The 21,730-nt window shown below is 43.3% G+C and overlaps 1 protein-coding gene across 4 annotated transcripts in view; it reads left to right on the top strand.

Annotated features, from left to right (window-relative positions):
- The window catches only part of ZNF385B (zinc finger protein 385B), a 724,391-nt gene that overhangs the window by 598,452 nt on the left and 104,209 nt on the right, over positions 1 to 21,730 (top strand). For 3 of the 4 annotated variants that reach the window (XM_069733221.1, XM_069733223.1, XM_069733224.1), the window contains one exon: positions 1,932 to 2,042. The exons of the other annotated variant lie outside the window; for it this stretch is intronic. In XM_069733221.1, the coding sequence (XP_069589322.1) occupies positions 1,932 to 2,042 (111 nt within the window). The remainder of the gene's footprint in view (positions 1 to 1,931; positions 2,043 to 21,730) is intronic. 4 annotated transcript variants of the gene reach the window in all.

Raw genomic sequence — 21,730 nt, 5'->3', positions numbered from 1 at the left:
CAGATGAGGCAGTGAAAGCCTGTTGACGGATTCCTTTTAACTACAAGAAGGAATCTGCGATGCTAGTCACTTCTGATGGACAAGCCATGAGTCAGGGGAGTCAAACGATCCAGGGTTAGATACAAAGAGAGCACTTTGTAAACTAAAGAGAAAGACAAAAGTGTAGTCAGGTCAAGGTTTGAGGTCAGAATACCAGGAAAATAGCAGATCAGAGCAAAGAGGCTAGGCAAACAGAAGATCAGAATGAGGTCCAAGGCTAGGCAGCAATAGATCAACAAACAGAGCACTGAAATACATGGCAAACATGCACCACTGAGCAAAATGCTATGACATTTGGTCTGGGACTGACAGCTTAGCTAAGTAGCTGGGTAATAACTCAGAACAGGTAACACCTGAAGAAAGCTTCACATTTCAGTAGGGCTTAGGCCACGTGCACAATTTGAGTATTTGTTGAGTTTTTTACCTCAGTATTTTTAAGCCAAAACCAGGATTGGAACAGTCAGAGGAAAAGTATAATGGAAACACGTCACCGCTTCTGTATTTTTTACCCACTCCTGGTTTTGACTTACAAATACTGATGTGAAAAACTCACCAAATACTGAATGTGTGCATGTAGCCTAAGGATGGTGTGTTTTTGAGAACAAACTCATTTTTAAAATGACATTTTTTTTAAATTTCCCAATTCCATTTTTATTGCTTTTTGCGCAGTTGTCGCTGATCCCTACCATTCCATCTGACAGACAGACAATACAAAGCTCTTCTATTTTCCTAGGAGAAGAAATATATTACAAGCAATAGAGAATGGAATTAATTAATAATTAATCAGGTGGACTCATTAGTCATTGCTGGTCTATGCTGTCGGCATTCTCAATGTTTTCTAACATCCCATCTTATTTCTATGATATAGAAAACATTGGGACATTCATCAATGCAATTACGACATTTTCCTGGTGCCTAATCGGAGAGCCACATTTATTAAGCTCTCACCTCTTTTTTTTCTAGTAATATTTGGTGTTTCAAGGGCTGAGTGCTGAGAATCTCTTCAGAGTCCATTAGGCTAGGTTCACATTGCGTTACTGGGTGTCCGCTAACGGAATCCGTTACATGGCGAAATTGGCGCAATTAACGCTATGTAACGGATCCGTTAGCGCACCCATTGACTGCAATGTGCTAACGGATCGCTAACGCATCGCTAATGTATGCCTTTTTTGGCATGCGTCAGCGATGTCCCGTTATTTTCGGACGGACCTCAAACACTGCTTGCAACGTTCAGGTTCCGTTCTTCACTAGCGCAGATCGGGCATCTGGGCTAGCGGGATTGCCAAACGCAATCCATTTTTGGACATTGCGTTAGCGCATTCCGTTAGCGTATCCGCTGAACGGATTGCTCTAACGCAATGTGAACCTAGCCTTAATGTTGAAAAGTGCGTCACACACTTTACTAAAAGTCCATATTGAGGGACCACTCCGGATGAGTGAATATGCCCTGTTAAAATAAAAGTGGATTATGAGAACTCGAGTGATGCTTTTTTTAAACTATTTGAGAATATTCTGAACATATGGATTTTCATAGGAAATTGTTTTTGATTCTTGGCTACTCACAGCCTGAAATCCCCCCCCCAAAAAAAAAAAATGCAAAAAATCCCCACACTCTACACATAGCTTGACCTTGAAATTAGATCAATAAGGCCAGCTACACAATCAACTCAATTTGACACCTTATGTTGCGGTCAATGTGGTATACATTATGTTTGCATTATACATCACCGTGTATACCTTGTCACCCTATATACCTGGCAACCAGTGAGCAGATGTCACCTCCGTGTGAAGGCAAACGTGATATATGAACTGCTCCCGTCCAATATTCAGCAAAACATGGCTGTGTGTACAATGCAAGACAGTGCTTTTATATGTATTATCTTTCTTTTTAGATGGATCCTGTGCAAAAAGCAGTCATAAACCATACGTTTGGTGTTTCCATTCCACCAAAGAAAAAACAAGTCATTTCTTGCAATGTCTGCCAGCTTCGTTTTAATTCTGATGTAAGTATATATGAAATTATAATGGACAAAGAGGAGGAGTTATTATTAGATCATTTGCTATATGTAGGATATGTCATTTACTGTGCACAGACAAGACATGACAAAGTGTCACTTGATTTCTTCGCAAAAACGTTCCCACCTTATCTCATGCACATCCACATGACTGTATTAATAGGGGTCTTATTCTAGTGTATGAGACTCTTACTATAACTACAAGTGCTTCTCACTAAATTAGAATATCATCAAAAAATTAATTTATTTCAGTTCATCAATATAAAAAGTGAAACTCATATATTATATAGAGTCATTAAAGACAGAGTGATCTATTTCAAGTGTTTATTTCTGTTAATGTTGATGATTATGGCTTACAGCCAATGAAAAATCTCAATAAATTAAAATACCTTATAACACCAGCTTGAAAAATGATTTGGCCTACTGAAATGTATGTTCAGTGAATGCACTCAATACTTGGTCGGGGCTCCTTTTGCATCGATTACTGCATCAATGCGGCGTGGCATGGAGGTGATCAGCCTGTGGCACTGCTGAGGTGTTATGGAAGCCCACGTTGCTTTGATAGCAGCCTTCAACTCATCTGCCTTGTTGGGTCTGGTGTCTCATCTTCCTCTTGACAATACCCCATGGATTCTCTATGGGGTTAAGGTCAGGTGAGTTTGCTGCCCAATCAGGCACAGAGATACTGTTGTTTGTAAACCAGGTATTGGTACTTTTGGCAGTGTGGACAGGTGCCAAGTCTTGCTGGAAAATGAAATATCCATCTCCAAAAAGCTTGTCGGCAGAGGGAAGCATGAAGTGATCTAAAGTTTCCTGGTAGATGGCTGCGCTGACTTTGGTCTTGATAAAACACAGTGCACCTACACCAGCAGATGACACGGCTCCCCAAACCATCACTGATTGTGGAAACTTCACACTAGACCTCCAGCAGCTTGGATTGTGGCCTCTCCACTCTTCCTTCAGACTCTGGGACCTTGATTTCCAAATGAAATGCAAAATCTGCTTTCATCTAAAAACAGCACCTAGGACCACTGAGCAACAGTCCAGTTTTCCTCCTTGGCCCAGGTAAGACGCTTCTGGCGTTGTCTATTGGTCATTAGTAGCTTGACGCAGGGAATGTGACACTTGCAGCCCATGTCCTGGATACGTCTGTGTGTGAAGGCTCTTGAAGCAATGACTCCAGCAGCAGTCCACTCCTTATGAATCTCCCCCAAATTTTTTGAATGGCCTTTTCTTAACAATCCTTTCAAGGCTGCGGTTATCCCGGTTGCTTTTCTACCACACTTTTTACTTTTACTCAAGTTTCCATTAATATGCTTGGATACAGCACTCTGTAAACAGCCGGTTTCTTTAGCAATGACCTTTTGTGGCTTACCCTCCTTGTGGAGTGTGTCAATGACTGCCTTCTGAACATCTGTCAAGTCAGCAGTCTTCCCCATGATTGTGGAGCCTACTGAAACGGACAAAGGGACCTTTATAAATGATTAGGAAGCCTTTGCAGTTGTTTTTAGTTAATTATTATAATTTACTGAGATAATGACTTGGGTTTTCATTGACTGTAAGCCATAATCATCAACATTAACAGAAATAAACACTTGAAATAGATCACTCTGTTTGTAAAGACTCTATATAATATATGAGATTCACTTTTTATATTGAAGAACTGAAATAAATTAACTATTTGATAATATTCTAATTTAGTGAGAAGCCCTTGTATATCGGAAATTGTGGCATAAAGCAGCGGCTGCTGTATATGGATGCATTCTCCTGTATGGAAGAATAGCTCTGTACATATAATACTCATCACAGTATGTATGGCAAGTAAAAGAGGCAATACGTCACTAGGGAGCCGCACAACTTCCATGATGTAGCAGCCTTGTGGACCTGGCTCTGCCATGTGCATGACCATCATGCAGTATTTAGTTATTTGACTTCTACAGTACCATAGTGGCCGACATTCTAGAATTTGCTGGACTGTCTTGAATTCTTGGAAACAGCTGGCAAATTTGGCAAAAATGGAAACTGTCTTGATTAGCTGGACTGATTTGTGTGAATGAAGAGCTTTGGGATTCCAAATTGTTAGCAATTAATATCAACACGTTTCTGCGTCAAAAAACAACCAGCTGACACTTGTTTTTATACCTCGAGAAAGACGCCGTTCTTTCACAGAAACGCGTTGGTATTAATAAAAAACTATTTGGAATCCCAAGGTTCTTCCTTGCAGTAATAGAGTCCACCTAAACATGACAGTTTCCATTTTTGCCATTATACATTTAGACGAACCATTTCCTTCAGCCACAGGGCAGCAGTAGCAGCTTGCCATGCTTTTATAGGTTTTGTGCCTGCACACAACACCTCCGGGTGAGCGCTTCCATCACTTGGGTATGTGCACACGATGCAGATTTAGTGCAGAAAAATCTGCTGCAGTTCTGCACTAAATCTGCAGGTGCGTTTTTTATGCGTTTTTGATGCATTTTTGATGCGTTTTTTATGCGTTTTTTAGCACAAATCTGCACAAAAAACGCATCAAAAACGCACCTGCAGATTTCTATTATGGAGGGGTGCAGAAACGCTGCAGAACTGCACAAAAGAAGTGACAGGCACTTCTTTGAAAACTGCAGCGTTTCTGCGCAGATTTTTCTGCACCATGTGCACAGCTTTTTTTTTTCCCATTGATTTACATTGTACTGTGATCACAGTGCAGTTCTGCAGCGTTTCTGCTGCAGAAAAATCTGCTGCAGTTCTGCACTAAATCTGCATCGTGTGCACATACCCTTATACTTCTCCTATACCAGACCTTATTGCCCTATTTTGTGTGCGCTTCTATCCCTCTCCAGAGCCTCTCAAACGGCTAATTTGAGCACATCCCAAACCATAAAGGGGCAAGACATTTGCTGCTGAGCTGAAGCAATCGCACAGATGAGCCACTGTCCAATATTTCATTTGCACATTCATTTATATGTGGCAGTGCTCGGCAAAATTCTTTTCTATTTTGTGCCTTCTTTTAACAACTGAGGACAACTTCATTCTATTACTATGCTGGATTTCCACGGATTAACCATTCATGACCCATCAATCTATTTTCCAGGTGCTGGAATTCAATTAGTTAAATGGAGTCTGTCAGCACTGAACGACTGTTCAAGAACAGCGCCAGGTGCAACCTTGCTGTGGCCAAATGTTTAAGTGTACCTTCCCACCTACATGTTTTCCATCTATCTTTGCTCCATAAAGCAAGAGGTGTTAATCAAGGAAGGGGGAAGGTGGAGACAGAGGTATACCATGTAGGTGGGAAGGTGTGCTTAAATATTTGGCCCCACCATGGTGGACCGAGTCCCTGTACTTGGTTTGAACAGTCATTGTGTGCTGACAAGCTCTCTTCAAACTCTGATGGTCTATCGATGCCTTATTCTCAGAATACCCCTTTTTACTAGAGTGCCAAGTGAGAAGTATAGCAGTATCTTATATTCATCGACACAACTTATGCTAATCTGTGGCCTGCAGTGCTGGCCAGAAACCATACTAGGTCAGAACTTATCCTCTGACACTTTTTAAAAAAGGAAAGTTGTGAAGATTGTCAATAGATATATAACACACCTGTCACAAGCTGAAACCCTGAACACGGAAAATGTATTGATAAATCTGTCCGACCTCGTGCTTGTTTATGGCATCACATACAAATTTATAGCTATGCAAAAAACTAGAGTAAATGAGAATGCTGGAGCAAGTTTAGAGAAGAGCTACCAGAATGGTGAGCAGACTGCAAAGTATGTCCTACAAGGAACGGTTAAAGGATCTGGGAATGTTTCACTTTCAAAAAAATAAGGCTAAGAGGAGACTTTATAGCTGTCTGCAAATATCTGAAGGGATGTCACAGTGTAGAGGGATCATCGATCATCATTATTGTAATTTGTAAATGGAAACATGAGAAGCAATAGAATGAAACTGAAAGGGAGAAGATGCGGATTAGATATTAGAAAAAGCTTTTTGGCAGTGAGGGTGATCAATGAGTGGAACAGGCTGCCACAAGAAGTGGTGAGTTCTCCTTCAATGGAAGTCTTTAAACAGAGGCTGGACTGACATCAGTCTGAGATGGTTTACTGAATTCTGCATTGAGCGGGGGGTTGCACATGATGACCCTGGAGGTCCCTTCCAACTCTATCATTCTATTATTCTATGATTCTAAGAGTATACAGGCAAATAACCTCCAAATACTTCAATAAGTCAATGCCAATATTTCAGACATTTATACTTGACTGTAAGGATACTCCCCACCAATCAATTAGTAACCAGTAGGTCAGTGAAGCATAGATCATAAATGAATCAATAGCTATGGGAATGCAATTAGCTATTCTTAATGGATAGAGTTTTCTGTACGTACTATTCAGCTCCTTGTAGCTGGCCATGCACTTTAGATGGCTTTCAGCTGAATGCTTCCTCATCTCACAGCTATCCTTTCTGACTCCCTTATACCTATGCACATGTACCCTTGACTCTTGAGGGTGAGTGAGATCTTAGTAGGAAGACTGGAGTAAGCCATTGCCAGAGACCACTGGCAGCTGCTCTAATCATTTGAGAACAAAAGGATCGAGCAAGTTGAAACCCACCTGCCCAATCCTTCTTTCCTTGTGATGTCAGAAAAAAAATTGTCAGGCCTCCATAAACATTAGATAATCGAACGGTCCCGCAAAAAAATGGTTGGATTCAGTTGACTTTGATGTGTATAAGGGCCATACATATGCTTAATTCATCCGTCCTAATTAATAACTTTACAGCTATTCCTCATTACTCTAATTTCAAGTTTACATGTTTTCTTAATATGAATAAGGGAGTATGCTGATGCCAGAAACCTCTATCATCAGCTTATCGTCTCTGAGAACAAAAAGTATGGGCTTAACATAAGGGAACAAATTCAAAATTTGAATTGAATTCTGCAAAAATCCGCATTTTGCCAAAATGTGGATTTATTTGTTATTGGTTACCGCACGATTCAGTATAATGGCCGCCATTTTTCTAAGCCATAAAAGGCCATTAAAATGTAAAAAAAAAAATCTTTTTACTCACTTCTTCATCCCCTCTGCATCACCTGTCCGGTTATAACACTGAAATCCCCATGCCTCTCATGCTGGGACTAGTATTTCCGGCTATGATCAAGGCCCAGGAGGGTTCTTGTTGTGAATTCTGTGGCAGAGCTCCCTCCTGTGGTCACAAGTGGTACTTCAGCTGATTTTCTCTGGGAGCTTCCGTTTGTGGAGGAAACTGGTACTGCTGCTTCTGAGTTTCCTCCCTCAGGTGATCTGGTGAGGTCGTTAGGTGCTCCTCTACTTAAGCCCACCTAATGCTTTGATTCATGCTTCCTGTCAATGTTCCAGTGTTGGACTTGTGTTTCTCTGGATCATTCCTGTGGCCTGCTGCTCTGCTTAGCTAAGTGCTTCTTTGCTATTTGTTGCTATTTTTTCTGTCCAGCTTGTCCATTTTGTTTTGCTGGAAGCTCTGGGACGCAAAGGGTGTACCTCCGTGCCGTTAGTTCGGTACGGAGGGTCTTTTTGCCCCTTTGCGTGGTTTTCTTTAGGGTTTTGTGTAGACCGCAAAGTTATCTTTCCTATCCTCGTTCTGTCTAGAATATCGGGTCTCACTTTGCTGAATCTATTTCATCCCTACGTTTGTCTTTTCATCTTACTCACAGTCATTATATGTGGGGGGCTGCCTTTTCCTTTGGGGTATTTCTCTGAGGCAAGGTAGGCTTGTTTTTTCTATCTTCAGGCTAGTTAGTTTCTCAGGCTGTGCCGAGTTGCATAGGGAGCGTTAGGCGCAATCCACGGCTGCCTCTAGTTGTGTTTGGGGAGGATCAGGGATTGCGGTCTGCAGAGTTCCCACGACTCAGAGCTCGTTCTATTATTTTGGGTTATTGTCAGATCACTGTATGTGCTCTGATCTCCATGTCCATTGTGATACTGAATTGCCTATCATAACAGTACAGGAAGCCAAAAGTACTAATGGTTCTCAATAGAGGGAAAAAAGAAGTTCTGAGACCATTTTTTTTCTTGGCTTTGTGTTTTGTCTTTTTTTTCCCTAGACATTTGGGTGGTTCAGTACACAGGTGTAGCGATGGACATTAGAAGTCTGTCTTCATTTGTGGATCAGCTCTCGGCAAGAGTACAAAAGATTCAAGACACTATTGATCAGAAATCTATGTTAGAACCAAGAATTCCTATTCCTGATTTGTTTTTTGGAGATAGAACTAAGTTTCTGAGTTTCAAAAATAATTGTAAGTTATTTCTGGCCTTGAAACCTCGTTCCTCTGGTGATCCAGTTCAACAGGTTTTGATTATTATTTCTTTTTTGCGTGGCGACCCTCAGGACTGGGCATTTTCTCTTGCGCCAGGAGATCCTGCATTAAGTAATATCAATACGTTTTTTCTGGCGCTCGGATTGCTGTACGATGAGCCTAATTCAGTGGATCAGGCAGAAAAGAATTTGCTGGCTCTTTGTCAGGGTCAGGATGAGATAGAGGTATATTGCCAGAAATTTAGAAAATGGTCAGTGCTCACTCAATGGAATGAATCTGCGCTGGCAGCTATGTTCAGAAAGGGTCTTTCTGAAGCCCTTAAGGATGTCATGGTGGGATTTCCTATGCCTGCTGGTTTGAATGAGTCTATGTCTTTGGCTATTCAGATCGGTCGACGCTTGCGTGAGCGTAAATCTGTGCACCATTTGGCGGTATTACCTGAGCTTAAACCTGAGCCTATGCAGTGCGATAGGACTTTGACCAGAGTTGAACGGCAAGAACACAGACGTCTGAATGGGCTGTGTTTCTACTGTGGTGATTCCACTCATGCTATCTCTGATTGTCCTAAGCGCACTAAGCGGTTCGCTAGGTCTGCCACCATTGGTATGGTACAGTCAAAATTTCTTCTGTCCGTTACCTTGATCTGCTCTTTGTCATCATATTCTGTCATGGCGTTTGTGGATTCAGGCGCTGCTCTGAATTTGATGGACTTGGAATATGCTAAGCGTTGTGGGTTTTTCTTGGAGCCCTTGCAGTGTCCTATTCCATTGAGAGGTATTGATGCTACGCCTTTGGCCAAGAATAAGCCTCAATACTGGACCCAGCTGACCATGTGCATGGCTCCTGCACATCAGGAGGATATTCGCTTTCTGGTGTTGCATAATCTGCATGATGTGGTCGTGTTGGGGTTGCCATGGCTACAAGCCCATAATCCAGTATTGGATTGGAAATCCATGTCGGTGTCCAGCTGGGGTTGTCAGGGGGTACATGGTGATGTTCCATTTTTGTCAATTTCGTCATCCACCCCTTCTGAGGTTCCAGAGTTCTTGTCTGATTACCGGGATGTATTTGATGAGCCCAAGTCCGATGCCCTACCTCCGCATAGGGATTGTGATTGTGCTATCAATTTGTTTCCTGGTGGTAAATTCCCAAAAGGTCGACTGTTTAATTTATCCGTGCCTGAGCACACCGCTATGCGCAGTTATGTGAAGGAATCCCTGGAGAAGGGGCATATTCGCCCGTCATCGTCGCCATTAGGAGCAGGGTTCTTTTTTGTAGCCAAAAAGGATGGTTCGCTGAGACCTTGTATAGATTATCTCCTTCTTAATAAGATCACTGTTAAATTTCAGTACCCCTTGCCTTTGTTATCTGATTTGTTTGCTCGGATTAAGGGGGCTTGTTGGTTCACCAAGATTGATCTTCGTGGTGCGTATAATCTGGTGCGAATCAGGCGAGGCGATGAATGGAAAACTGCATTTAATATGCCCGAGGGTCATTTTGAGTATCTAGTGATGCTATTCGGACTTGCCAATGCTCCATCAGTGTTTCAGTCCTTTATGCATGACATCTTCCGAGAGTACCTGGATAAATTCCTGATTGTGTACTTGGATGACATTTTGATCTTCTCGGATGATTGGGAGTCTCATGTGAAACAGGTCAGAACGGTTTTTCAGGTCCTGCGTGCTAATTCTTTGTTTGTGAAGGGACCAAAGTGTCTCTTTGGTGTGCAGAAGGTTTCATTTTTGGGGTTCATCTTTTCCCCTTCTACTATCGAGATGGATCCTGTTAAGGTCCAAGCCATCCATGATTGGACTCAGCCGACATCTCTGAAAAGTCTGCAAAAGTTCCTGGGCTTTGCTAATTTTTATCGTCGCTTCATCTGCAATTTTTCTAGTATTGCCAAACCATTGACCGATTTGACCAAGAAGGGTGCTGATTTGGTCAATTGGTCTTCTGCTGCTGTGGAAGCTTTTCAAGAGTTGAAGCGTCGTTTTTCTTCTGCCCCTGTGTTGTGTCAACCTGATGTTTCTCTTCCATTCCAGGTTGAGGTTGATGCTTCTGAGATTGGAGCAGGGGCTGTTTTGTCGCAGAGAGGTTCTGATTGTTCAGTGATGAAACCATGCGCTTTTTTTTCCAGGAAGTTTTCGCCTGCGGAGCAGAATTATGATGTGGGCAACCGAGAGTTGCTGGCCATGAAGTGGGCATTCGAGGAGTGGCGTCATTGGCTTGAAGGAGCTAAGCATCGCGTGGTGGTATTGACTGATCATAAGAACCTGACTTATCTCGAGTATGCTAAGCGTTTGAATCCTAGACAGGCTCGTTGGTCGCTGTTTTTCGCCCGTTTTGACTTTGTGATTTCGTACCTTCCGGGCTCTAAAAATGTGAAGGCGGATGCTCTGTCTAGGAGTTTTGTGCCCGACTCTCCGGGTTTATCTGAGCCGGCGGGTATCCTCAAGGAAGGAGTAATTGTGTCTGCCATCTCCCCTGATTTGCGGCGGGTGCTGCAAAAATTTCAGGCTAATAAACCTGATCGTTGTCCAGCGGAGAAACTGTTTGTCCCGGATAGGTGGACAAATAAAGTGATCTCTGAGGTTCATTGTTCGGTGTTGGCTGGTCATCCTGGAATCTTTGGTACCAGAGAGTTAGTGGCTAGATCCTTTTGGTGGCCATCTCTGTCGCGGGATGTGCGTTCTTTTGTGCAGTCCTGTGGGATTTGTGCTCGGGCTAAGCCCTGCTGTTCTCGTGCCAGTGGGTTGCTTTTGCCCTTGCCGGTCCCGAAGAGACCTTGGACACATATCTCTATGGATTTTATTTCAGATCTTCCCGTCTCTCAAAAGATGTCAGTCATTTGGGTGGTCTGTGATCGCTTTTCTAAGATGGTCCATCTGGTACCCTTGTCCAAGTTGCCTTCCTCCTCTGATTTGGTGCCATTGTTCTCTCAGCATGTGGTTCGTTTGCATGGCATTCCAGAGAATATCATTTCTGACAGAGGTTCCCAGTTTGTTTCGAGGTTTTGGCGAGCCTTTTGTGGTAGGATGGGCATTGACTTGTCTTTTTCCTCGGCTTTTCATCCTCAGACTAATCGCCAGACCGAACTAACCAATCAGACCTTGGAAACCTATCTGAGATGCTTTGTTTCTGCCGATCAGGATGACTGGGTGTCCTTTTTGCCTTTGGCTGAGTTCGCCCTTAATAATCGGGCCAGCTCGGCTACCTTGGTTTCGCCATTTTTCTGCAATTCTGGGTTCCATCCTCGTTTCTCTTCAGGACAGGTTGAGTCTTCGGACTGTCCTGGTGTGGATACTGTGGTGGACAGGTTGCAGCAGATTTGGACTCATGTAGTGGACAATTTGACCTTGTCCCAGGAGAAGGCTCAACGTTTCGCTAATCGCAGACGCCGTGTGGGGGATCTGGTTTGGTTATCTTCTCGTCATATTCCTATGAAGGTTTCCGAAGTTTAAACCTCGTTTCATTGGTCCTTATAGGATTTCTGAGGTTATTAATCCTGTGTCTTTTCGTCTGACCCTCCCAGATTCTTTTTCCATACATAACGTCTTCCATAGGTCATTGTTGCGGAGATACGTGGCACCTATGGTTCCATCTGTTGACCCTCCTGCCCCGGTTTTGGTGGAGGGGGAATTGGAGTATATTGTGGAGAAGATTTTGGATTCTCGTGTTTCAAGACGGAAACTCCAGTATCTGGTTAAATGGAAGGGTTATGCTCAGGAGGATAATTCCTGGGTTTTTGCCTCTGATGTCCATGCTCCCGATCTTGTTCGTGCCTTTCATGTGGCTCATCCTGGTCAGCCTGGGGGCTCTGGTGAGGGTTCGGTGACCCCTCCTCAAGGGGGGGGTACTGTTGTGAATTCTGTGGCAGAGCTCCCTCCTGTGGTCACAAGTGGTACTTCAGCTGATTCTCTCTGGGAGCTTCCGTTTGTGGAGGAAACTGGTACTGCTGCTTCTGAGTTTCCTCCCTCAGGTGATCTGGTGAGGTCGTTAGGTGCTTCTCTACTTAACCCCACCTAATGCTTTGATTCATGCTTCCTGTCAATGTTCCAGTGTTGGACTTGTGTTTCTCTGGATCATTCCTGTGGCCTGCTGCTCTGCTTAGCTAAGTGCTTCTTTGCTATTTGTTGCTATTTTTTCTGTCCAGCTTGTCCATTTTGTTTTGCTGGAAGCTCTGGGACGCAAAGGGTGTACCTCCGTGCCGTTAGTTCGGTACGGAGGGTCTTTTTGCCCCTTTGCGTGGTTTTCTTTAGGGTTTTGTGTAGACCGCAAAGTTATCTTTCCTATCCTCGTTCTGTCTAGAATATCGGGCCTCACTTTGCTGAATCTATTTCATCCCTACGTTTGTCTTTTCATCTTACTCACAGTCATTATATGTGGGGGGCTGCCTTTTCCTTTGGGGTATTTCTCTGAGGCAAGGTAGGCTTGTTTTTTCTATCTTCAGGCTAGTTAGTTTCTCAGGCTGTGCCGAGTTGCATAGGGAGCGTTAGGCGCAATCCACGGCTGCCTCTAGTTGTGTTTGGAGAGGATCAGGGATTGCGGTCTGCAGAGTTCCCACGTCTCAGAGCTCGTTCTATTATTTTGGGTTATTGTCAGATCACTGTATGTGCTCTGATCTCCATGTCCATTGTGATACTGAATTGCCTATCATAACAGGTTCTGCGCGAGCGTCATGATATCACAGCGTGCATTTTGACTTTGCATGCACATGCGCTAAACTGTTCATTCAAAGCCAGAAGTCCAGGCCCAGTGTGAGAGACCCGGGGATTTAATTGCGTGCGGCGGTGATCTGAAGATACTGAAGGCCCAAACGGGTAATGGTGAGAAGCCAAGGGGCAAGAGAAGTGAGCAAGAATAAGGGTTTCCGTTATTTTTTACATATTACGTATATTACTCTCTTGGGTCTGAGGGTAACCCCAGAGCATAATAATGGACATTACATTTTAATAGAATAACTTCTCCACAAATCTAATTTCCCTGGAAAAAAACACACAGATTTTAAATTTGACTTATCCGCTCATCTCTAGTACGGTCATGTTGAAATCCAAAAGTCTATTCCTTTTTTTTTCTTCATCTGATATCAGACAAGTCAGGACACCACTACACAAAATAGATTGTCGTCTAATCCAGCCAAAATTGGCAAATTCCATTGACATTCATCTACTGAGTACGGTCAGCTTTATTCCGTGTAATATGTATCTAGGGTGTCATGTAGCTTTATTATGGAACCTTTAATAACTTATCGTTTTTATTTCTAAGCATACATTGGATAAATTGCATAAACTGTTTATTACAGCACTTGACCCTCTCTTTTCAAAATTTCTTTTTGTTTATTTTTTTACTATCATATCTCGAATCTGTAGGAGACGAGAGAATGAAGAGAGAAAAAAAAAGCCAGGATATGATATTGTGTTGTAGAACTAGAAATACATTTTGCCATTTCAGAGTAATAAAATATTGCTGCATGGGAACAATACAAATACATGCCGCTCCTTACTTAGTATTGCAGGAATGTTCAGCAAGTCTAACAGAGATTGTTGTCTTTGGCAAGCGGAGATGACACATTAGGCCTGGTTTATCAGCTGTTTATACTAATGCCAGTTTATAGGACGGCACCAGCGCCTGTGCCAATTCTGTTGTGTCAGCTGTACCAAATGACCCGAGATCTAATAAGGATTATTCTTAATGGCTTAAGGAATCTGTGTTTCCATTGTGACAGACGCGCTCTACTCTCATCCTTGTACAATTCCATTTAGGATGCTATTTATTGCGCCTGTCTAGGACAAATAAGCAGAACATTGTTATGAAAAGTAGACGCTTCAGTGGCTGAACCTGTTGGATATAAAGTGGATAGGAATTTGTTTTCTGGAGATTTGGCCAACCTATTACTATTATTTGAGACATCATTTATTATATCTCGTTTGTAGGGTACATAACTGTTCTTCGAGCACAGACCATTTTACCGTTGTAGTGTAGTGATCTGCACTATAAAGGAAGCATACTCTCCTCAGCTAGGTTCAGCCATCTTGTGTTGAAGAGGTTTTCTGGTTTTGGAAAAACCTTTGTGCCCCGTTGCATGTTGTTTCCCAAAAACAAATAGGGCTTTACTTACCCTCCCCGGGTTCCACACCGATTCTCTGTCATTGCTCTCGTTCTCTGTTATTGTCTACAACGTTATTTTCATGCCAACACCACTGCAGACAATCTGTGAGCTTAAACTGCAGCTGGAGGGCCAGAGTTTTCGTTTTAGGGCTCATGCAAATAAGTGCATAAATTAGACATGTGTGGTCTCATTTTTGATTGCACAGCGCACTGACCAATGTTATTTAATAAGGCTGTTCAGATGAACGATTTTCCTCTTAGTTCGACTATTCGTGAGAGAGAAATGGCAAAATGCACTCTTGAATGAGACTCACCCAAATCTTTGGTTGTATTAAAAAAAAAATCGGATCTCACACGGAACATCTGTATTTACACATACATTTCGATTATAGACCTAGGAAGCTTTATTTGCTCATGTACATTTTTTAACGTAGATGTATGAAGACGGATCGTACACCGATGTCACATGGACGTCACAGGAACGTTACCCTGACGTTACACAGACGTAAAAAACAGACACGGATGGAAATCTAATGAAAATTAGATGAAAATCATCCAAGTTTTCTGGATAAAACTCGGATGACCTTTCATTCCTTCGTCTGCATCCATGCTAAAGGAAGACCACGCAGCTCCTCTGATATTTATTTTGACTTCGGGGGCATCTTTTTTTAGAACTCGGCATTCTGACATTCCTACTGTCAACATATGAAAACAGGAACAAATGAATAACTGAGTTCTGATTCTAAGACCACATGCATGCACACGTTGAGTATTTGGTGAGTTTTTTTACCTCAGTATTTGTAAACCCAAAACAGGAGTGGGTGATAAATACAGAAGTGGTGATGTGTTTCTATCATAGTTTTCTTCTGATTATTAAACTCCTGGTTTTGGCTTACAAATACTGAGGTAAAAAAACTCACCAAATACTTAAAATGGAGAACTTCATGCCTTTGGTTAGGTCTTAGTCAACAGCTGATTAGTCCTAATGGATGCAGGGGAGTATTTATTTTAGGGTATGTTTCCATGTTCATGTTTTTGTGTAGTTTTTGAAAGTAAAATCAGCTATGTATCAAAAATGGATCTTTAAAGAAAAGACTGAGTTTGGATTAAAAACGTAAAAAATACCTGAACGTGGAAATATCACCCTTAGGATAAATTCCCACGATGACTATTTGGTGAGTTTGTGATGCTCACTATTTTTGCTGAGCAAAAATAACGCCGTGATTTTGACATCCGCAACATGTAAATTTCTCCTGTGGGTACACTGAGTTTAATGTGAGGATTATCTCCATACAATTGCATTAGTTGCGGAAAATTATCAGGTAAAAAAACATACGTACGTATTTAGCGTGTTTCCACTACGTAAACCCACTAAAAACACAAATAATCCACATCTGACTGAATCAATAAAGTTTTGACAAAGATGTATACCACAAAGTATCAAAGATAATTTCTGTTTAACACAGCCGGTACCTGCCCTATGGGTAGGAGACTCAATACTTGAGCCCGATTCAATAGGATGTGCTATTACGTCTTGTTGAACAAAGGGTTTTAATGGTCTCACATATCCAAGGTTCAAACCCAAGTGAGTAAAGAGTAGGATCAGCAAGTCATCAAGAGGAGGCATCAAAATCCGTGTTGGATGAGAATGAGGTGAAATAAATAAATAATGAATCCAAGTTTAAATGGACAAACTGTGTCTGACCATAGAGCAACATGTTCGAAATGACCCTTCCTTGTCCTGCATACACGCTGAAAGTTGAACGTTAAGGCTGGAATGACACAAACATATGGAATTCGATGTGAGAACATCAGATGCGATATGCTAATGACACTCGGCTCCAGCTCTGCTGCGAGCGTGATCCGAGTGTCAGTGCTCTGCTCTCCAATCCTCTCGCATGACAGCATCGAAGTACAGATGCGGATGAGATAGAGAAAGTAATTTCTCCATCTCCTCCATGACCTGACTCGGCATATATCGGACTGCACTGGGATGACGTGCAAGTGCAGTCCAATGTCTTACACGCACTCAGACTTGTATGGGTGCAAGTGAGCCTTGCCTCGCTGCCAATCGCAGCATTCTGCAATGTTCTCTCATGCTGAATTGTCATAAGACAATAATCACAGATCTGAGCTGCCTCATAGAATAACACTGGGCAGAGTGCTATGCAAGATTTTATCTCAGCACTCGGCCCTGAGTGGGCCCCTAAACCTTGATTACAACTATGGTGGCACACTTTAATCATGGGTATAGGGGGAACCTCAGCAGATGATCCTGCTGTAATTGAAAATGTATAATGGCCCCCGCATTAGCCCCCACGTTGTATCTCCCTTGGATTCTGGTCTCTGTCCCTTTCTGTGGGCTGCAAATTGCAGATAAAAACAACCAGTAAATGCATATAGAGTCCACCATATGAGAATAGGTCCCTGAATAAATCCAGGTAACCCTGGGGATTTTTATTGTTTATATAAATGGCATTTTCATGTTTGTTACCTTGTATTTACTGATATGAGATGAGACACACTGGACTGATAGGACCCTGACCCCGGCTACAGGACCACATTACAAGAGATAGAGAGAGAGATGCTGAGAGAGAGACAGAGAGAGACTGAGAGACAGACAGAGAGACTGAGACAGAGAGAGAGACAGACAAAGAGAGACTGACAGAGAGAGCGAGAAAGAGAGACTGACTCAGAAACTGAGATCGAGACAGAGAGAGCAAGACAGAGAGACCGAGACTGAGACAAACAGAGAGTGAGACAGAGACTGAGAGACTGCCAGAGAGTGACAGAGACAGAGAGAAAGACACAGAGAGCGAGACAGAGAGCGAGACAGAGCGAGACCTTGACTGAGAGAGACAGACAGAGACTGAGACAGACAAAGAGACAGAGACTGAAGAGACAGAGACAGAGAGACTGACAGAGACTGAAAGTGAGACAGAGAGCGCGAGACAGAGAAAGAGCGAGACAGAGAGAGACTAAGACAGAGACAAACTGAGAGCAAGACAAAGACTGAGCCAGAGAGAGACTGCCAGAGAGTGACAGAGAGACTGACAGAGACACAGATAGAGACTGAGTGAGCGAGACAGAGAGCGAGCGAGACAGAGAGCGAGCGAGACAGAGAGCGAGCGAGAGACTTACCCTGAGAGACAGAGAGAGCGAGACAGAGTCAGCGAGACAGAGTCAGCGAGACAGAGTCAGCGACACAGAGTCAGCGAGACAGAGTGACAGACTGAGAGCGAGACAGAGAGTGAGCGACAGAGACAGAGAGAGACTGACCCTGAGAGACAGAGACTCAGAGAGAGACAGAGAGAGCGAGACAGTGAGCGGGACAGAGTGACAGACAGAGAGAGCAAGACAGAGAGAGAGAGACAGAGTGAGACAGAGAGTGAGACTGAGAGAGACTGACAGAGACAGAGCAAAATGGATGCAAGAAACCTCAGGGACTTGTCAGGAGGGGAACCTTGTCCTGCCTCCTCCTCACTGCACAGTGCAGTCACCTCCAGCCCCTGCAGCCTGAGCTCCTACGTTGTCCTATCTCCTGTCCGGCTCCTGTATGCAGGGCTCAGGGAGGGAAGAAGCAGCGTCCTGAAGTCTCTTCAGCAGACACCACACAGCCGGCAATGTGTGTGTGTCTGCAGCATGCTCTGCTGGAGGCAGCAGGTACAGTGCCGGCACCCAGCGTCCCCGGACACATGCTTCTCTACAGAACAGACGCGGCAGTGCAGGGAGATTCTGTCCCTGCTCTACCGCAGAGCTCAACTATATTGGTGTGCACAGCAGGCTAATATAGTTAAGGGTAGCGTAGCTCCAGGTGGGCCCCTTCTGAGCTCCGGGCCCGGGGCGACCGCACCCTCTGCCCCCCTGGTAGCTACGCTACTGCTTCGGCCTTATCTGGAGAGCTAACATTGGAGATCACTATCACTATTCATATCGTTTATTGTATCTGTGGGGTCATGCTATTAGTCAAAATTTAACTTCAGCTACAAAGCAATAGGTTGGACATCATTCCCTTATGTAGATATGTCTTTATAATGCTCCGAGTGCTTGTAAAAATGTAGATGTGTCCATTCCTGCATACATCGTAATGTGAGGATGAAGGTGCAGTTCTATTATATAGAGGTATGGGTCTAATGGAGATCATCCACCTGCCGTAAAAAGGACCTGGAAACATTATTGTCCAGTTGGCCCCAAACTTGCATCTATTTTTTTTAATTTAAGTGATGAAAAAAAATCCAAAATTTTAGGAAAAAAATATTTTGTAACGGGGGGTCGGTCAGTAATTGGCACAACACACTCACAACGGGTTGAAAATGGGGAGAGGAAGGCCCTACTGATAGGGAATGAGGGATGGACACCTTCTGCTCAAACCTGAGCCTGTCTCTGCACTCACCTAATGCCCTAAGTGGGTCCTTCCCTCCCCTGCCCAGGAACCTTGTCCCTCGCAGTCACCTAGCACTGTCCTGGCTAGTGCACTGTCCAGCAAGGGCGCCAGCCTCACCACTGCAGATGGAACAACACAGGGGACAGTGACAAACACGAGACAGATGAGGAAAAAGTACCAAACTTAGCTTAATAGCCTTCTCTGCTGCAAAGCCCTGCACAGAAGAATAAAGGCACCCAAACCATGAACTCCACAAAACCATCTGATTCACCACAGCAGCCAGAGAGCTCCTTACTCCAGGCTTGGTCAACATAGATTGCTCTATCACCGACAGTCAGCTGATGCATCAGGTGACTATTTAAAGGATTATAGGAGTGGTCACCACCCACATCAGCTGACCAAGCAACTCTGAAATTGCAGCAGGGTGTCAGCAAGGAAAACTGACATTAACCCCCGCTGGCATGGAAGGAAAAAAGCTACATTTAAAACAGTGGAACCAGAGCTGCCACGCATCCAAAAATGGATCGTGACAAATACGTTCCCTGCTGTTAGTCCTAGGCCGTGTGCACACGTTCTGGATTTTTCGCGTTTTTTTTGCGGGTTTTCACTATAATAGCGAGATAAAACCATGAAGAAAACGCTCACATTAAGCATCCTATTATTAGAATGCAATCCGCATTTTGTATGCACATGCTGCATTTTTTTCCTGAGCAGAACCATATTCCAGGTTCGCAGCATGTTCATTAATTTGCGGAATCGCTGGGATTCTGCACAAATAGGAATCCAAAAGAAGAAAATGTCCAGCTTCACCGAATCCGTGAAAAAAAGTTTTCTTTATTCACAAACTTAAAGATGGAGGATACAAACTTCAGCACAAACCATATGGGTAAGAATCTCAATGCGTTTCTGGAGACTAAGCTCCCTTAATCATGACATGACATGTATCCTCCATGTTTAAGTTTGTGAATAAAGAAAACTTTTTTTCACGGATTCGGTGAAGCTGGACATTTTCTTCTTTTGGATTCTACACGCCTGAAGACAGGCGAAACTTGGCTTTTGCATCACGGGTGAGCTGGTTTATATTCCTTCACACATAGGAATGCATTGATCCGCTTACTTCCCACATGGGGCTATGCCCACCAAACGGGAAGTAAGCAGATCATGTGCAGATGGTACCCAGGGTGGAGGAGAGGATACTCTCCTCCACGGACTGGGCACCATATAATTGTTAAAAAAGAATTAAAATAAAACATTGTGATATACTTACCTTCTGATTGCCCCCGGAGTCCCCCCGTCTCTCAGCTGTGCACGTGGCGCCTTCCGGGTACAGGGATGCTGTGTGCGAAGGACCTGCGATTGCATCGCAGTCACGTGACTGTGATGTCATCCCAGGTCCTTCGCACACAGCATCCATGGGAACAGAAGCCGCCGCGTGCACTGCTGAGGAGATCGGGACGCCGGAAGGTGAGAATAACCATTTTTTTAAATTTTTTAAATTATTTTTAACATTCTATCTTTTTACTATTGATGCGGCATAGGCAGCATCAATAGTAAAAAGTTTGTCACACTTGTCAAACACAACTTGTCAGCCAACCTGTCAATCAGTTTTCCAAGCGATGCTCCAGATCGCTTGGAAAATGCTAGCAATGCTAGCTAATTACGCTTGCAAAACGCTAGTGTTTAGCGGGAATACGCATGCCAACTCCACATGCGATATACCCGCGGCAGGAGTTGCGGAATTGCCACGGAAATTTCCGCGGCAATTCTGAAACCTGTGAACTTAGCCTTATACTTACCAGCTGATGTCTTCATCTGTTATCGATGCCATTCCGGTTGTCTTCTTCAGGTTCTGACCTTACCAGATAACTCCCTCCAGTGTTTGTTGGCCGAGCTGGAAGTCAATACTCAACGCAAATCTATCAGAGCCAGAATGAAGCCATAATGGGGCATTCAGGAGCAGCTTTAGGTCACTTCCATTTCCAAAACTTCCTTTATGTTCTAGGATATGGTAGCTGCTGTGGCATGAGCAGAAGCCTGGATAACTATCTCCTGCTGAACATCATTGCTCTGGTTATCAATAACTTTTAGTAAGGAGAGGTCACTTTGACCGTTAACGTCGGAGGACATCATTAACATATACATTTTTTAAAACTTTATTTAGTATCCATTTTGATACATTTTGAGCCTGTCTTTTACTGTCAATTATGCAACATTACAATGTTAAATTATGCAGCAGATGCTAAAGGAAATCTGGGTTATCTATCCCGAAGAATGAAATACAAGAAAAACAGTATCTCTCTTTTTCCTGAGGAAGAGAAGCAGATTCATAGGAAGGAAATTGGCTGCCTGCCACCGTGTGTCATCCTGAATGAATCACCTCACAAGTTTGCCGTCATTATAAGTTTGAAGCGCTAAATTATTTATCAGTATTGCAGAGAATGCAATAATTTCAGCTCATCTGATGACCCAATATAACGCATGTATTACATTTACATAAAGCCCCGAGTCTATGTCACATGTAATGGCTTTCTGAGGCCATTTGACGTTCTCGTGAATGAAAGATGTTGGAATACTAAAGCCAATTACAAAAAATGCTCCCTGTAGACTCTGAGCCGAGGCGTCTCCATGGCTGTGAAAGGGAGTCTAGAGATTTATATGTATAAGTAAAATTGTAAGTGTGTTCTAATAGATAAATATGTCATTTCTGGACAGTATCTGCAGAGGGATTTGCGTAATTGAACATTTTGAGATGTAGTAGGAGTAGAAAATTGGAAGGAAAAAATGACTTCAAAACATCATTATTGGGTAAAGGCTGCAGACATGGCCATTATATAGTGTAGGATAATAAGAGGCTAGTCCATCACTGGCACTATATTGGCACCTTGACATTTTGGGGTT

This window comes from Ranitomeya imitator, chromosome 7, assembly GCF_032444005.1.
Source record: "Ranitomeya imitator isolate aRanImi1 chromosome 7, aRanImi1.pri, whole genome shotgun sequence".
Taxonomy (NCBI): Eukaryota; Metazoa; Chordata; class Amphibia; order Anura; family Dendrobatidae; genus Ranitomeya; species Ranitomeya imitator.
Note: the sequence above shows the minus strand (reverse complement) of the source record. Positions and strands in the feature narration are given on the sequence as shown.